The 18,199-nt window shown below is 44.9% G+C and overlaps 1 protein-coding gene across 2 annotated transcripts in view; it reads left to right on the plus strand.

Annotated features, from left to right (window-relative positions):
* FBLN2 (fibulin 2) overlaps nucleotides 1-18,199 on the plus strand; it is a 111,844-nt gene that overhangs the window by 87,133 nt on the left and 6,512 nt on the right. Inside the window, exons 8-17 of one of the 2 annotated variants that reach the window (XM_027668966.1) lie at nucleotides 953-1,069; nucleotides 1,498-1,599; nucleotides 2,935-3,069; nucleotides 8,328-8,462; nucleotides 10,542-10,679; nucleotides 10,971-11,114; nucleotides 14,799-14,927; nucleotides 15,463-15,588; nucleotides 16,205-16,321; nucleotides 17,308-17,436. In XM_027668966.1, the coding sequence (XP_027524767.1) occupies nucleotides 953-1,069; nucleotides 1,498-1,599; nucleotides 2,935-3,069; nucleotides 8,328-8,462; nucleotides 10,542-10,679; nucleotides 10,971-11,114; nucleotides 14,799-14,927; nucleotides 15,463-15,588; nucleotides 16,205-16,321; nucleotides 17,308-17,436 (1,272 nt within the window). The remainder of the gene's footprint in view (nucleotides 1-952; nucleotides 1,070-1,497; nucleotides 1,600-2,934; nucleotides 3,070-8,327; nucleotides 8,463-10,541; nucleotides 10,680-10,970; nucleotides 11,115-14,798; nucleotides 14,928-15,462; nucleotides 15,589-16,204; nucleotides 16,322-17,307; nucleotides 17,437-18,199) is intronic. The other variant, XM_027668967.1, reaches the window with a different exon arrangement.

Consider the following 18,199-nt stretch of genomic DNA (forward strand, 5'->3'; position numbering starts at 1 on the left):
GGATGGGCCTGTGCAGGAGTTGGACTGGATGATCCTTGTGGGTCCCTTCCAACTCAGCAGATTCTGTGATTCTGTGAACCTCACTGGTTACACTTGGCTAAACCACATGTGTTCTGCCTGGCCTTTTATTTCTCGTTTATCCTCTGTGTGTGTGCCCATCTCTGGCATTTCTGGGGAAATCACTCAGGCTGTGCCACAAGCAAGTGATTTTGTTTGTACCATAGCCCATTGTATGTCTGTGATGACTTTGTTTTTTTTTTTCATGAAATCACTCTTCCCATACCCCAAACCTACACTGCAATCACCCTTAGTCATTTAATGTTGTCATTGTTTGGTGGCTCACACTTTGCTCTGGGTGACACTTGAACTTGAGTCAGTGGGAACAGGACACCTCCCTCTTAAGGAAGAATTCAGCCTTATGGATTTAGGCTTCTGTTTTGGTGATATTGATAAACTGGATTACTCTTACTGATGTGTCAGAGCTCTTTTTTTTCCTGATACCTTTAACATTACTGTCTGATGGAAATCTTAATGACAGACAGCAGCTGTCATGTTTTCCCCTTGGCTGTACAAAAGCCATTCCAAAGTATCCTATGCTTATAAAGGTGAGTGTCTGCTGTTCATCTGTGTTGAAATAGGATGGACAGAATAAGGTCAAAGGCTTGTTTGGGGTTTGGATTTCTTTTCCATCAAACACTGAATGGAGGACAGCCACTGTATTTACAATATAGCAGAGATTTTTAAAAATAAAATTATCACTTTCTGGTTTATGCATATGTTACAATATTTTACTCCACAGAGGTTGTTTTCAGCCAGGCTCCCTGATCTGTAATCCATGATGATGTTCCCTCCTCCAGACCACGATGGGGTGGGATGGATGGGACCAGGCCCCTTGCCATGTAGAGTGGGGATGGTGCTGTCCCTGATCCTCTCTGCCTCCCTTGCCTTACAGATCCTGACAGGGCACAGGTGACAAGGCTGGAAGCTGAAGCCACCATCCCTCCAGTAGCCTCTCCCTCTCAGCCCATTCTGGTGGTGTCCTTGCAGGAGGAGCAGGACCAGTGTAAAGGTATGTTGGAGGTGGGAACTACTCATGCAGGGAGTGAGGAATGTCTGGAGATGGAATAAAATTCCACTCATCCCTCCCCCAGTCTGGTCTCAACACACATCCCTAATTTGTTACCTCTGGCACAAGGCTGAGGAATTGTCAGGGGAATTCCTGAGGAAGGAATTTGGGGCTACGCTCTGCCTTCAGTGTAATTACCCCCATTGGTGTGAGGGGAGCAGCAGCACATGGCAGCAGTGCAGGGAGGGTGGCAGGGGGGGTTTGGGTGCCAGGGGAGGGCTGTCAGCAGTGATCAGGGCTGTTGGACACGTTGTTTACAGACTGCAGTCCCTGTTGCCTAAGCTGGGATGGTTTTTGGGACCTGGAGGTGTGTAAGTGCAGCTGATCCGTGCTGTGGGTGCTGATGTGGTTTGTAATTGTGCCCTGTGCAGATAACGGGCCCTGCAAGCACCTCTGCAACGTGGTGGAAGGAGAGGCCGTGTGCTCCTGCCTGGCTGGGTACACCCTCATGGCTGATGGTGTGTCCTGTGAAGGTAAGTGCTCTGGGCTCACCACAGAGAGGGAGTTTTACCTCTCACCCCCCTGGGTGTCCCTCCAAGGGTTCCTCATTGTCAGTGCTGTGAATTGCAGTGGCAGTACAGAGACCACCTGGCAGAAGGAATCCCAGATCTGCTCCACAGATAACTCCTGAAGCACAGTGTGCTGGTACCTGGGGACTTCAGGTGAAGGCAAGCCTGGATTTGTGCTCTTTACCTCTGACATTCCAGGATTTTCTTCAGCCCTCTTGGTTTCTCTTCCCACTGCCATTCCTGCCCAGGGTCTGTCTGCACAGCTATGGACACACAGCTTTTCTTTCTGGAGCAGTGAGCAGGATGGGGGCAGGTTTGCTGTCCTGGGGGACCCCCAGAGCCACAGCTCTGCCTGACATCTGCTTTGTTGGGGTTTATTTCCTCTTGCCTTGAAAACCTGAACTCAGGGAGGCTTCACAGCCACGGGAGCTGGTCCAGCTCCAGTTGTTCCACTTGACACTGGAGCTCAGCCTTGCACAGTGATGAGCAGTGAATTCCAAAGCTGCACCATGACCATTCACATGATACACATTTTAAGTGGACATGCTGGAGTAGTGACAAGGGATATGTTTGGCCAGGGAAGATTTGGGGGTCAGAAGCAATGCCCTGTGACATACCTTAATTATAAATCTCTGAGTATGGGAGCAGTGACAATAAATGCAGGGAGAAGCTTCCGATGCTCAGAATTGCTCACAAATGATCCACATCCCTCTTAATCTCAGGTCTTATTGAATTACAAATCATTTTCATGAAATTCTGGACAGTCTGTGAAGAAAATGGGATTTTAATATCACCAGATGAAATATTCACAGTGCAGTGCTTACTGAAGTGTGGTGGAAGCTAATTTGATTAATTAATGTCAGAATCAAAAGGGGCATTTCAAGGCAATCATTTTCCTACAGGAAATGAAAAAATTTATAAATGTCAGTGGAAGCAGTGAGTTTAAATTGTAGCAAGGGCCATTTCTAATCTAAATTACAGCAAGGATTTGATGGTAGGGGTGCACTGGAACAGTGTGCACTGGCTCTGTGGGACTGCCTGCCTGGTTCCAAGGATGTTTCTTTCTGGCATGACGAAAGTGTCGGGGTGTGAGCAAGGACTAGATGATTTCCGAGGGTTTATTCCTTATTCCAGCCCTATTTTCAGTGTAACACTGCATTTATTACAGCATGGTGCTGATGTGGAAGCTCCAGCACACTTCATTCAGACATCTCCAGCGCGAAAGAACTGTTGTTTCATTTCAGCAATTGTTCTAATAGAACTCTGTTTTTCCCTTTTGGCTGCCTCATGCTGGTGTAGATTTGGATGAGTGCCTCACAGGTGCTTGTTCCAGCGGACAATTATGTGAGAACACACTGGGATCATTCTCCTGTGTCAGCCACAGTGGGATGTGTGCAGAGGGCTTTATTCTCAACAGGCATAGGAAATGTGTTGGTAAGACGAGAGGTCTCAGCCCTTCACCACAACATCATAATGCTCCATGCTCTGCAATGCATTTAAACCATTTGTGCTCCAAGGCCATCCTTGCATATGACATTTCAATCCCAGTTAGTGGAAACACATGTGCACCATTTGCTCAGCCACTCCACCTCATGAGTCCTGTGCTGTTTGGCTCCTTCCCCAGCGATACATCCTTGGGTTACAGATAACTCTGTGCACAGCCAGGGGTGTGATGACCACAGCAGCACTGATAAATCCTCCAAAAAACAGAGAATTGATCTCTCTGGACACTGTCAATGCTTCCCAGGCACTGTGGAGCAACCAAACTCCAGAAATACAGCTCAAGGGATCTGCGTGAGGCCGGGCAGTGGAAAAGATCCGTTCCAAAGGGATGGGATTCTGAACTTCACATCAGTCCTTTGTTGATTCTGGCACTGATTTCTTTGTGTAAAAGTCAAAGATGCATTGTGATTCTGCTGTATCATCCCTGCTGTTTGAGTCCATCTGAGAAACCAGTCGATCTTTACAAGTGTATTTACGAGGATTTAATTTTTTCCCAGCATCCAAGGCCTGAGCTTATGAAATACTTTCTCTTTTGGGCACTTTTCTAGAGGCTGGTTTAGGAGGCAGTGCTGCCTGGAAAAACAGAGCACCTGGAGACCTCAAGTAATTTCTGGAAGCAGCAGTGCCTGTGACTATAATGTCTTGTGTGGATGCATGTGCCTTCTTCCACCCCTGTCCTCCTCCCTGAGTTTAGAACATTGTTTTTCTGACCATCACAGCTTTGGTTTTGTTCTGTCTTTAAAGCTCTATGACCTCATCTTACTAATGAGCACCATGTGGCCTGGGGGCATGAGCAGGAAAATTTTCTGCAGTGTCAGGGTCTGGAGAAGAAATGTGATTTACCACCTTCTGGATTTTCCCTAACTAGCCAAAACTGCATTTTTAATTCTTTTATTATTATTAATATTTATTTTGAAATCAGAGATACTGGTAAGTGTGGAAAACTAATGAAATGATTTAGTTTAAATGAAATGGCTGAGAGCACAGCACTGGAAGGCAGGAGGCCTTTCAGAGGCAGAATCAGGCTGTGAGCTGGAGGGTGGGGCTGGACTTGCCCATGGTGTGTGTTCTGCTGCATCCACCAGGTGAGCAGCTGCAGGAACTGCCCCTCCTTGTGTTCTGCTTCTGTCTTGCCACTTAATTCCCTGATGTTCTCCCAGGACTTTGCAGGAAGGATAGATCTGTCCTTTTCCACAGCCTTTTGAAACTAAACCAGTGCATGTGTGTCTGCAGCTTTGGCAGGAGCTGCTGTGGCAGGTGCCAAGTGCTTCCCTTTATTCACTTTCTTCCTCTCCCCCATGACATTATGATAGAGGTTTATTATGACTGATATAAGATAAACCTCAGGCACTGCTAATGAAAGGAAAGACACAGCTCTCATTTGTGAAGCTGAAAGACTCTTTTCTCCCTCACTAAATACCAAACCTCTGTGTTCCTCTAATGCAAGTAGTTTTTACAGGTATCCTTTTAAATAATCCAGAAAACTTGGAAATTTCTCTTCCTTCTTTTTGAACAGATCCATCCTGTGTGCTCCCTGCTGGTATCCAGCTCTGCTCTGAGGGTGGTGCCAGGAGAACATTTGCAGTATTGAACATTTTTTCCTACTTTTCTAGTCCAAGGGGAAAGCCACAAGCACACTGTGGTTTGGGTTTTGTTCACTGTCTGGTTCTGAGATGTCCTTTTCCAGCCTCACTGCCTTTGTGCCACACCTCGAGCTGTCTCACACACCACAAGGAAACCTTTGGTAGTGTGTTTGCAGAATCCCCTTGGTTTAATGATGTTACTCTTTGCATATTTTAGGGACGGGGAGGAACAATCTGTGCACAGCAACAAACCAGCTGCTAACCTTTTATCTGTTGAATTTCCTTTAGTCAAACTGTGGAATTCCAGATATCCAGGATTCCTGAAAGCCAACCATGCACAATGAGGAGTCACCAGCTGTTTAAATAGCTCCCACACCCCACCTTTGTGTCACTTTGAGAGCAGATAATAAAATGTCTGCAGGCTGGAAAACTCCATGTTCTCCAGAGATAAGAACCAGGCTGGATGTTGTTAGTGGGAATTGTTTTTCCTGGTGGCTTTCAGGCAGAGTCATTACCACCACCCACTTACACAGTGACTATTTTACTCCCTCAGTTTCCCCTCCTGACAGGGGGAGCAGTGAGTGGCCACGTTATCCCTGAACTTTAGGGCTCTGCCTGAGCACAGGATGCGTGTTGCAAAATAACCACATGCCTAAATTACACAGACATATCCTATAAAACAAATAGAGCTGAAGCAATTTGAAGAGGAAAAAACTAAGGATAAACTACAGAGGCGGGACAAGAACAGCCTCCATTTCACATTTTTATAGAAAGGCCATAAAAATTTATTTTTAATGTCAGAGTACGTATTGAAACAAATAGCAGGAGGTAAATGTTGATATTCCTTATGCCAGCAGCAGATGGGTCAGGGATCCTGTGTATGGTGCTGTTTGCATCCACAATTCCTGGGAAAAAAGGAGATATTACCTGATTAGATTTCATCCTGGGTTTTGCTGACATAAAATGAGGAATTAATAAAGTCACTACCACACACATGACTGTGGAGATTTCTTCAAATTAACCTTGTGACTTGTTTTTAATATGGTACTGAAGTATTTTTCCTCTTATTCCTGTTTTTTTTAATAAATATCATCTTACCCTACCTCACAGTCTTAATTGGGTTGGATGAAGACTACAGCTGGTGCAGTGTTGGAATTAACTGTGTTCCAAACTGCAAACAGAACTCCTGTTATTCCTAGTGCTCTGTCAAGCATCTCACTGACTTGTTGGGTTGGCTTCCAGGACGGAAGAGGCACAGGTTATGGGCACTCTGGATTTTATGGAACATTCAGGAATTTAATTAGAAAAATTAACAAAAAAAGGCATGTTTGTTTGATTAACTGGAAAGGAACTGTGGTGAGCTGGCAGCTGGTCTGATCTCAGAGATGGAGGTTCATGCCCTGTCACTGGGTAGGGCTTTGCATGCCCAAGGCTCAAGTTTAAGCCTTGCACCTCAACCCAGTTCACAGTCCTTGGGCTTTGTCAGTGTATCACATGTGCCCAAACCTTCCACTGAAAACAAAATTCTGGATGGAATCTGCCAGTTTCCATCATTTTAATTTCCTCAGATGTGTTCCAGCCAGTTCTATGTGTTTTCTCCCGTACTCAGAAGTTTGAATCAAAAAATAGAGACAAAACATGGAACTGTATTATATTTTTCTTTTTTTCCCTCTGTGAAAAAACCTTCTTTGTCCCTGTTTACACCTGCTGGTCAGGTGGAATACTTCCTCCCTTCTTTGGCTGTATTTCAGGCATGCACACTGTCCTCCTGGTGGCTGTTTTGACATTGTGCTGGACTGACTGGAGTTCTCAAGATGGAGTGTGGTGGTCAAAGTTTGTTTATATGAGAAGTCTTTTTCTGGTTTGCAAGAAAAGATAATCTCATATCTGTGGTACAGCCAGTAGAGAGGCTTGCACTGTGTTGGGTGCTATTAGGTGGATTATCCATAGCTGGTTTTCTCAACAATTAATTAATAAATCTCAAATTTATTTAAGAATGAATTCTAGTGAGGTGGGAGAGTTCTGCCACAGCACCTGATAATTCTTCTCCCGGCGTGAGGGATTTTTTGTTTGTGTGTTTTGAGTGTGGGTTTTTCCCCCCCAAGATCACCCATGAGAATATTGCTCCTTGCTCTGCATCCTGATGTATAGAAACTGCACTGGGAGGACAGAACCCTACAGAAGCTTTGGGGCCCCTCTGTGGGAGTATCAAAGATCCTGTGGGACAGGCAGAAATATCCAGGTGATGGTGGGGACCTTGCAGGGTTTCACCAGCTAGCTTTGGGAAGCAGGTCCACAGCATGGAAAGAACAGCAATAACAAACAAAAAGACAAATAAATGAGAAGTGAAATGCCACCAAGTTCATGTTGTGGCCTTGCAGAGCTCAGTGCAGGTCACCAGTTAGTCCATCAGGAACTGAAATTTCTCGGTGCCCCGTTCATCTGTTTGGTAGAAAACAAGCTGAGCTGTTTTTTAAGACAAAAAGCTTTTAAAAATGGCTTTTCCTGTTTTTGTGCTCCATGGAAGAAATCATATATCTGATGTACTTATCTGAGAATGAGGTTCTACAGCCAAAATGAAAATCTGATTTAAACAATACTTGCTTTATTGTGTAGTATGAAAACAGCTTCATGCACAGAGCAGCCAGATGACTAGTAATGGCTCTGGTCACATTTGGCTTTTGTTAGCTCTGGAAATACTCCTGAGCTTTATATAGAGCCGGGAACATGGGGGATTTTGTGGAGATTGGCAAGAAAGTTTCTCTTCCCGGTCTCTGCCCCTTTTTGTAACTTCTAGGTATTTGCTCATCATGCTGTTCCAGCTTTCATTATTAACATCAGCAAAACCTGAATTTGAGATGATTTCAGCCCAGCCTATCAAAGGTGTTTCATATTCCTTTCCTAATTGTCCTACACTCTGCAACCTTGTGTTTAAGTGATTTTTTTTTTTTTTAAAAAGAACTTTTCCCCTACTCCACCTGCTGAAATCAGATCTCTTTAAAGATTGAAATAGGAATTTGCAACTTGATTGAGCCCCGAGGGTTCCTTTCTCCCTGTGTTCTTGCTATCCAGTTCTAATGATGCGTTCCTTAGGAAATGGGTGTTTGGATTCCTCCCCCTCAGCAGGGCAGGCAGCTTCAGAACCCATCTTTTGCAGCAGTTCCAGCCCAGCAGCTCCTGCCTGGCCTGGAGCAGCAGGACTGATAAATAGCCTGGGCTGTGAGAAGCTGGTGGGGAGCAAAAAGCATCAATCACTTCCTCATTCAGTTGTCCAGGGCGTTCCCATCCAGGAAATCCAGTAACCCAGTGGCTGATCATCAATCCTCTGCCCACCCTGCATTCAATCAGTTCTCTCCATCCCTGTCCTCAGTGCCTGCACCATCCATTTGGGAAGAGGGGAGGAGAAGGAAATCTCCATGGGATTCGTGTCTCTTCAGTTACTCTGGAGACCTTGAGTTACTCATCACATCGCTGTAACAAAGCCTACACTGACTGTCTTTTGGAAGAAATGGTTTCACTGGAGCTTTTGACTCCTTCCAAAAGAGCAGGAAGAGGGGGATCAGTTTATAAAAGCGTGGCACTGACTGGTTTAACTCTTTGTTGCAGACATTAATGAGTGTGTGACAGAGAGACACACCTGCCAGCGCAGAGAGCACTGCGTCAACACCATGGGCTCCTTCAGGTGCCTGCAGGAGCTGACCTGCCAGCCGGGCTATGAGCTCAAGGATGGGGACTGTGTTGGTAAGACAAGTGTTTTTCAGCTGTTACAGGAAGGAAAGGAAAGGGATTGCAAAGGATTTTGTTGTTGCTGCTCTGGGATATGAGGGTTGTAGCTACAAAAGGCATCGTGGAAGTGTTGGGCTCTGTAGGCCCCTTCTGTACATTCATTTATTTGAAATGGTTTCCAGTGATAAATTATTTAGAAAATGGGTGAAACCTTGTGAACTAGGATTTGCCCTGTTTTTAAGGCATTACAGAGAGAATTCCCTGATGGAGGAATTCCCCTTAACTCTGCCTGGCTCTGCTGTGCTCTGGAGGGGCTGGTGCTGTTTGCTGTTGGATCACAGCCTGGAGGGCTCAAAGGCTGACAGCCCCAGCCTTCCTGTGTTCAGGAGAGCTGCCTGCACTTATTTATGCTTGGAATGGCCGTGGGTTAAGAAGTTATTCTGCATCCCCCCCATCTTGGACTCTGGAGGTGTCTAACAGGGCAGGGAACATCAGCCCTCGCAGCAGCAGCTGCTGTGCAGCTCAGGAGTGTGCAGGACACCCTGCCCTGCCTTCAGGGCACAGTCAGTGCTCTTTACTCCTAAATTTTCACCCAGTTCCCTGACAGCTGGAGTAAGAGATGCCCAAGGGGAGAGCTTAGCCTTTGACACGGAACATTAGGCCATAAACCAGAAATTACCAGCAATCTCCCTGTCATAAGTAAAGCTTGGTTTGCTTAAAGAGGCTTTTTGTGTCTTGTTCAGTTGTCTCATTCTAGAGCATTTCTAACATTTATTACTAATCTAATTTACTTTCTGGTCTTAAAGTTAGATTATAGGGGATTATAAGATTTACAAATTGTTTTAAGTTAGCCTGTAAATGAATTACTTATAGGAAAGGCTAAAATTTCAGAAGTACCTATGCAAAATTGCCTACAGATAACTGTTGATCTTATTTTATTAATGTGAGGTTTATGAAATACTCATTTTTCTTTGTCTCAGTCTGTAACTGTGGTAGGCAGAGTTATTAAAGTAGTGCCTTGTGAGGGACTGGTGACGTTCCCTCATGACCTTAACATTTAATGAGATGTTGGAGTAGAAAGAGAAGTGCCAGCAGTTCTGCCTGGAGGAGTGGGGACTCCTCCACTGGGAATTCCTTCCATTTGTCTTTATCTTCTAGTGAAGATATTCCTTGGGAACCAGCATGTGTTAAAGCACCATTTGAAAATGTTCACAGGAGCTGAATTTTGAACATATTTATAGCTGAATCTGCTCCAAGGTGGGATTTCTTCAGCTGGAAGATGGAAGCCACACCACTACACCACAGTGACTCAGCACAGAGCAGTTGGGTGTAAATTTATAAGTTTGAAACTTGCAGGAAGTATTTTCAACATCTCTAGAAAGCAAACACTGAATTGGTGAACATAATTTGGAAAATAATTTCATATACTTAATAAAAAATGAGAAAGTTGTGGTGGGCTCTGGCTGCAGAGTAAGAAAAAAAGCAAAATTTGCTACCAATATTACTGCCTCATTTAGATTTTTTCCACATAGTTTTATGAGCTGGGTAAGTGGGTTTTGTGTGTACATAAGTGTATATATATATGTATATATATACACACCTACATGACTGCATGTCTGTGTGTACACAGTGAAATCCCAGCCCTTCAAACAAGGTTACCTATGAGTATCAAATTCAGAGGAGGCAGGTTTCTACATCCCTGAATTGCTGAGGTATATAAGGAATAAGAGCCCATTTTGCTTAGGAAAGGCTGTGGTACATATTTTATTATGAGCACCTGATTCGTAGTTTTAATGTGGATCTTTAGGATTTTAAAACTGCAGGTATTTTGGTATTTGTGGGTTACAAGAGATGCTGCAAACGAGGCAGTAGGGACCTGAGTGAAATTTGCTGCAGGACCTGACAGATCCTGAAGCCTGTGCTGAAGTGGATGTCCAAGAGCAAACACACCTAAACCTCAGATTTCCCACTGGCAACATGTGTCTGGTTTAAATACTGCCTCCTAATTTCCTTTCTGGAAATTAGCTAGTCATGAAGATTGCTGAAAGTTAGAGCTCAACTAATCCCAGTTTGCTGTTCTGGTCTGATTAACAGATATTGATGAGTGTGAGAGAGGAACTCACAGCTGCAAAGTCAACTTTGTTTGTCAGAACACAGGAGGGTCCTTCTACTGTGAGTCAAAGCAGCGCTGCATGGATGGGTTTCTGCAAGATCCGGAGGGAAACTGTGTTGGTAGGTGTGACCAGAGTGTGTTTGTAACTCCTGGGCCTTCCAGCCTGTCCAAGGGGGGCATATTTACCCTTGTATATGTGGTTTACCTCAAACCCTGTTGTGAATTTTATGTAAACATTGCTGTCCTTTTAAAGTTATTGCATTTGAAAGTCTTCCCACAGCAGACCTTCATCGACCTTATCTTTGGAGCACAAGAAACTGAAATGAAGGAAAAGAAGTGGCAGCTGGAAGAAAACAGGCTAGAAAGGTTAAATAGCATCTCTCACTATTCTAATTCATTTTTTTCACCAGATATTAATGAATGCACGTCCCTCCCTGAGCCCTGTAAACCAGGATTCAACTGCATCAACACAGTTGGGTCTTACACCTGCCAGAGGAACATGCTGAGCTGCAGCAGAGGATACCACTCCAACGAGGAGGGCACCCGCTGCGTCGGTAAGGGGGGCTCGGGGTCTGCTCAGGGCCCTCTCAGAGGCAAAACTACATTTCAGTTCTAAAAAGAGGCTTTGAGTTACCTCCAGGTTCCCAGACGTGTTTGAGGAATGGGAATTTGCTGTCCCAGCAGCTCAGGGATTTGTTTGCTCCATGGATTCCTCCTGGCACGCTCAGCAGCGCTGGCTCTGACTGCAGATGGGAGTCACTGGCTTCCATTCTGGAGTGAATGGGATTTAGTTACTTTTTAGGCTCGTGCTGTCAGTCAAAGCCATGATCCCTTGCTGTACATTTCAGCATCTCACTGTGAGTGATGTGATCTGCAGCAATCACTGAGTCTGTGCTCTCACAGGAGTAGCACCAAGTGGATGTTCTTTGTAGGTCTGTGAATGGTGTTCCCCCTTACATCTACTTGTGGGGATGTTTAGGATAAATTCCTACGTTGTGAAAAGAATTCAGAGAAGAATGAATGTATGAAATATTCATGTAGGCTGGCATGCAGCTTGATCCTGATTTGTGTTTGTTCCAATGTATTTAGGGAGTTACTGACTCAGAATAGCAGATTTTAGCTGTTATTAGCATTTGTTCTGTAAATGAGCACAGGAGGCATGAAGGGAAGGAAAGCTCAGTCCTTGGTGCCCAAGGCAAGGCTGGTTGGGTGTTCTCTAGTTCCCTGTGTTCCGAGTTACACGAGGTAGGAAATCAAAAAAAAATGACAGAGGAGGAAACAAAAAAGAAATAAGAAATCAGCAGTTGGGTTAGTGATGATATCCCAGTGATATCTACCTCCCTTCCCTTTGAATAAAAGGAAGGATAACAAATAAACAAATTATGCTTTGTGATGCTGCAGGTGGGTGGGAGCCCTATTGGCAGCCATGGATTTGGTCATGACTGCAGTGAAAAACAGTGGTACAGCCAGACCCTATTTCCCCAGAAACTTCTGTATTCACCTTTTTGCCTTTCATTGTGCTCTGTGTCCCCTCATGGTTTTGCCCCCAGGACTATCCAGACCATGCTCAGCCAGTGAGAAGGTGGGAAAGGTTTGGAAGGGACAGAAGACAGGGACAGTTCTTGTGTGTATCTGAGTAAATTGAGAAACCTTCCTAATACAGCTCTGGGGTTGTGTTTCATAAATTTGGGGGTAGTGCAGTCTTATTTGCTGTCCTGCTATAGAGCAGCCTGAAGTATCTCAGTAGGTCCAAAGGTCCTGTCGCTCTCAGTTGCTGTGAAGACAATTCTTCGACTGCTTTCCATCAGTCCTTTTTAAGCCAAGTCTGCTGGGCCAGGTACACCTCCTGGAGTGGTGATCCTGATGTTGTTTTTAGGGGATCACCATGCCAGTGTCTCCATTGTTTTCACTGCCTTGTCATCCCTGAGCAGCACAGAAGTCCTGGCTGCAGCCCTTTGCCCTGCCCTGCAGACTGCCCAGGGTGCAGGAATCACCACCCCTGCAAGTGTTCAGAAAACATGTGGATGTGGCACTTGGGGACATACATGGCTTAGTGGTGACCATGGGGGTAGTACTGGGTTGACAGTTGGACTTGGTGATCTTAGAAGTCTTTTCCATCCTTAACAATTCTGTGATTCTATAATGACTGGGCAAATCACGTTCCTAAATTTCAAATTGATGGTAGAGAAAGAATCCAGCTTTTCACCCCAGTTGTTCCTAAAAAGGAGTGATTATGTGCCAATATGTGACAGAGGAGGAAATTGCCATTATTCAGACAGCATCTCTGTCTCTAAAGCAAGAGGAGATAACACAATGCAATGTGATTACTGACGGCCCTCTGTCTCTGCTTTAAATGGCTGACAAGGTTGTTAAGGAGCAGGTATAAGAAAGCTTCTCTAGCTTGATTTTGGCAAAACATATTTAATGTTAATTGATGATTTCTCTGACTTTGCTGTGTACACTCTGTCCCTCTTGCTGCTCTATAGCTTTTGGTATTTTTTTAGAATGGCTTTTTTTAAGTAGGCAGAGAGCACAGAGAAGAAAAAGGAAAAGCATATGGTCCTAATTTCCCCTCTCTGTGATAAAGACTAGTTTCTTTGAGGCACTACAATAGCTAATTAGATTCCTGATTCAGATTTATTCACAGTAGTAAAAACATCATCTGCACATGTTTCTCCAGCAGAACGACACTTGTAGGGTCATCTCCTCTGTTTAGAGGATTCATCTGTCTTTAAAATGTTCAGATTTACTGATTTAGTAAATGAGTTATTAAAAACTACTTCCTGGGTTTAACTGAAAACTGCTGTAAGTATTGTGAAATATGGCACAGCTCTGATGGGGTAATGCCCTAGAACTAATTAAAGTGTAAATGCAATGGAATATGTAATTTTGGACAAACTAATGAAGTGGTTGCACACATGAATTCATTAAAAATAAAGCTGTTGCTTTACAAATTTGTATCTGCATTAGAGACTTCCTTGCTTTGGTGCTACTTCTGATCTTACAAGAAAATGAGGGGTCAGTGTTTCAGCAGAAATCTTGAAGCCTGTCAGGGTTGGCATTCCCTGCCATTCCTGACCCTGGGGCCAGCAGGGACTGTGTAGGTGGGAATCTGCTGAAATGTTGAACAGAGTATTTGTCAGTGCCCCTCATCAGTGTTGATGTGATCTCCACTTCTCCAAATCCAAGTTTCTGCTCTCACTTCCCCATCATTCCCTCAGCAAGGGTCTGCTTCCCAGAGCACTCACCAAGCTGCTGTTGGATGGAGAACTGCCCAGGAACCCTTGGAAAGGATTCAGTGCTCAAATTTATGACTTCAAATAGAGCACCATGGAGAACCTCCAGCCTTAGACTTCCATTCTGATTATTATTACATGAACAGGGATTTGGGTTGTAAAAGTAGTAGAAGATGTGAATAACGGAAAGAAAGCAGGATCTGAGGGTTTAGGAAATGGCAGTACTCTGAATATGTGAAGAAACAAACAATTCTGAGGGTTAATCAGACTTTTTGATGCTTCTTGTCACAGATGGCAAGAGGGATTTGTTAGAGACTGATGAGCTATTTAGTCATGTTGCAAGTCTTGTAAATCAGTGTGTATTGAAAACTCTCATCTTCATCTGAGGATGTTTAAATGAGATTGGAAGTGATGCATGTGAGTGGAGAAGCAACTAATTTGTTGGTATTGGATTTTGGATGAGAGGCCATGAGGAATATCTAAATGGGAGCTGATTGAGAGAAGGAAAAAAAGATCAACATTGGGAAAGAGCAAAAGTTAGACAGCAGGAGCGAGACTGAAAGGGCAACTGGAGATGAAAATAGCAATTGCTTTAATTGAAGGGATGAGCAGAGTTTCTGGCTGGTTCTTGTTTTGCTTTAAATGGCTTGTGTGAGTCACTGAGAGACAGAACATCACAGGGGGTGTTTAAATGTCAGGGTCTGATCAGCATCAAAAAGTGTTTACATTGAAATGCAGAATATACTGGGGGAGTCCCATTGCAGTTCCAGGATGGTTTCACTGTGAAGATAATGTTCTGCTTTTCAGAGGTTTGACTTACAGACACACAGAGCTGACTTGGAGAAGAGCAGGGTGGGAAAAGCTGATGGTAGTTCTTCTGTCCAGGGGACAGCCATAACAGTTTCTATTCCTGTTATTTATTAATTTTTTTCCCCTCTCTCTTCATAAACATTGATTTTAAGCAAACTACCTTTAAGCAAATTGCTCTGTCTGTTTCTGCAGATGTGGATGAGTGTCAGACTGGTGTGCACCGCTGTGGGGAGGGGCAGATCTGCCACAACCTCCCCGGGGCTTATCGCTGTGACTGCAGGATGGGCTTTCAGTACGACGCCTTCAGCAGGAGCTGCATCGGTATGTGAGGCACGGGGGAGGTGGGAGCACTGATTGATGGAGCCTCGGCCCTCTAGGCACTGTTTAGCAGTTGCAGTGTGCAGGCATTAGTTCTGCAATGCAGTGCCTCAGAAGATGATGGAATCACCTCCAAAGCTGATGTCCTACAGCTTAGAGCTCTGTCCCTCCGTGCTGGGATTTCTGACCAGGTGCCCTTGGCTTGGTTTAACTGCAGGTCATCAGTTAAAGTCATCTGCAAAGTATTCCCTGAGGGCTGTGCTTCAGCTGCTGTAGAAATTTGTCTGTCTGAAGATTTCACCACTTTCTTACTAAGAACCACGAGATAGCCCTTTGTATTTTATCCCCACTGTACCCCAATTAGGGCACAGAGTCAGCCTCACCCCTGAGCTTGCAGCACTTCACATGCTGCAAATCAATCTCTGACACTTTTAAAAATATCCTCCTGCATCTTGTTTGATGCTTGTGTTGCTCAGTTGATTGTATATTGATGCTTGTGTTCCTCAGCTGATTGTGTATTTGCTTGTTGTGCTGGCAGATATAAATGAGTGCTGGAACTACCCCGGGCGCCTGTGCCAGCACACGTGTGAGAACACCCCTGGCTCCTACCACTGCACTTGCTCCTCTGGGTTCCGCTTGTCCTACGATGGCAAACACTGTGAAGGTACCAGACATCTTTTTTCCGTGAAGAAGAAACTGCAGAGGGAATTCAGGGACTTTAGAGAAGGAGTTGAGGTGAAATATAAATACAGTAAACCTTATGTGTGCTCAGAGTTGCAGATATTCAGTCAAACACTCAACACTCAAACTGTCAGATGAGCGTCGACAAGTTTCTCCCTTCTTCCTTTCCCTCACAAACTTCTGCTTTCCTTTCAGATGAGAGAAAAGAAGAACAGAACAAACACAGAATAGGAGACTCTTAATTCAAATTTTGATAAAGATGAAACTTGGTAGTAATCAAACTTTAAAAAAATGATTTTGAATTGAATGGAAATTTGTTGAGTTCTCCATGATTTTTGTAAGGCAATGGTTACATATTTTTGATTGACTGTAACCCATAATGTCTGCATATGTGTGTGTTTTATATATTGGCATATGTAGAAATTAAATTCAGGTGCAACAGGCAGCCTCAGGCTTCTTGGAGCTGAGACAAACTGGGACAAATCAGTCCATCCTTAGTCACTCTGACCAGAAGGGGGGTGTTTTTAGGGGCAGGAAAAGGTGCGAGACACTGTTGTGAGCCCCTGTGGCCATGTGTGTGGGTTTGTTTTTGGCTGCAGATGTGAATGAATGTGATAACAGTCCCTGCAGCCAGGAGTGTGCCAACGTTTATGGCTCCTACCAGTGCTACTGCAGGCAAGGTTTCCAGCTGGCAGAAGATGGGCATTCCTGTAAAGGTAAGGCTGCTGCTCCATCAGCTCAAGGTAAATGTGTTTATTCCCTGGAGCTGACTCTCTGCAGCACTTAATGCTGCAGGTGCTGCCTGGGGGTATGGTGGGTTCCAGCTGCCCCTGAAGCTGCTAAAGGGAACTCCAGCTATTGGACAGTGCACTGGATGGAACACACCTGGGTGACCATGGAACAGGGGGGTTATCAGACTAGTTTCAGGAGGCCAGAGCTTATGATTGGAAAAATTAGGTGGGAAGATGTGTTTACCTGTGTTGCATCGATGAAAGCCTCCACTCAGCCATGGCTGAGTGAAGGTTTGCTCTTAATGCTGCTTGTGGTGGGTGAATGAGGAGTAGAGTGGTCAGAATGGAGGAGGGAGGGGGTTTTCCTGTTTAATTGGAGTTACTGACACTGACACATTGGAGAGTCTCTATTTAAGAATTGGTGAAGAAGCCCACTCTCTTCCTGGCACAAGGAAGCTCCCCAAGAAATTCTGGAAGAATTCTTTGCTGTGGGCATTGGCACAGGTTGCCCAGAGAAGCTGTGGCTGCCCCATCCCTGGAAGTGTCCAAGGCCAGGTTGGACAGGGCTTGGAGCAACCTGGGCTAGTGGAAGGTGTCCCTGCCCATGGCAGGGCATGGCACTGGATGAGATTTCAAGGCCCTTCCAACCCAAACCATTCTGGGATTCTATGAATCTGTGAATTACACAGGTACCAGAGAGACTCTTTCAAACTTGGATGTGTCCTAGACTCATTATTCTTTTCCAGGAGTCCATACCACTTGCAGCCAGTATTTCTGGGAGCAGTCTTGTGTCCAGCATTCCAGAAAGCACCATCAGCAGTCCTCCAGCAACATGACACTCCCATGGTCGCATTCATGTTTAGCAATATATTATGAATGTGTCAGAAGAGAATTTCCTTGTTCTACAGCTGCCCTTCCCAGGTTTCTGTTTTGCTTGGTTTCCCACGTTGGTACCTGTGTTTTCTCCCCAGACATTGATGAGTGCACACAGAGTGCAGGTATCCTCTGCACCTTCCGCTGCGTGAATGTTCCTGGCAGCTACCAGTGTGCTTGTCCTGAGCAGGGATACACCATGGCAGCCAATGGAAGGACCTGTCGAGGTAAGGAGGGGACTGCAAGATTATATATCATGAGGCTTTAATCCTTGGAACGAGCCATTATGGTTATTCAGTCAAGCCTCCATGTTTTAGTCGCTGTTAACAAGCCAGTATTTGACAAAGTTGCCAAATATTGGTATTTGCAAAGACAACTCTCTCCTGTGTTACAAGAAAGTGCTGTGGCAACTGGGCTGTCAATGTGAGGGAATTGCTTAAATGAATTCCCAAGGGAGCCCATGTCATCCTTCCACTGGAGCGCTGGATTACTCGTGTGAGCTGTGTGTGCACCTTGGCACAGCACTGAATGATCTGGGCTTTTAGAGGGGCCAGGTGTAAAAATCTGTGCCTTCATTATGAGTTGCAGTTTTCTGCCCCAGATTAAATGTTGGAGCTGTAATGGGAACTTGGCCATCCAGCAGTTTGTCACCTTAATTATGTTGGTATGAGGAAATGTTAGTGCAATGACAAGTACCCTCCCCTCACACCCCCCCTTTTCTCCAGAACCATAGAAATGCCTGCTGGGAGTGTGGTGGTTTTCATCTGGTGCACAGCTGTCTGGTTCTGAGCTGAACTCCCATTTCCAAAGGATGCCCTGCCTGTGTAATGATGATGGAAGATCTGATTACCTTTGCACACACTGCACACATTCCTGCAGTGGTTACATTAACTACCAGGCATTTCCTGCCCTTAGTTTTTCAGGAACCCTTCATATAACTTTTGGTTATGTATCTCCTAGGCTTGAATTCTTGGTGGTAATGGCAACGAA

Source organism: Corapipo altera, unplaced genomic scaffold, assembly GCF_003945725.1.
Source record: "Corapipo altera isolate COAL_440 unplaced genomic scaffold, ASM394572v1 245, whole genome shotgun sequence".
NCBI lineage: Eukaryota > Metazoa > Chordata > Aves > Passeriformes > Pipridae > Corapipo > Corapipo altera.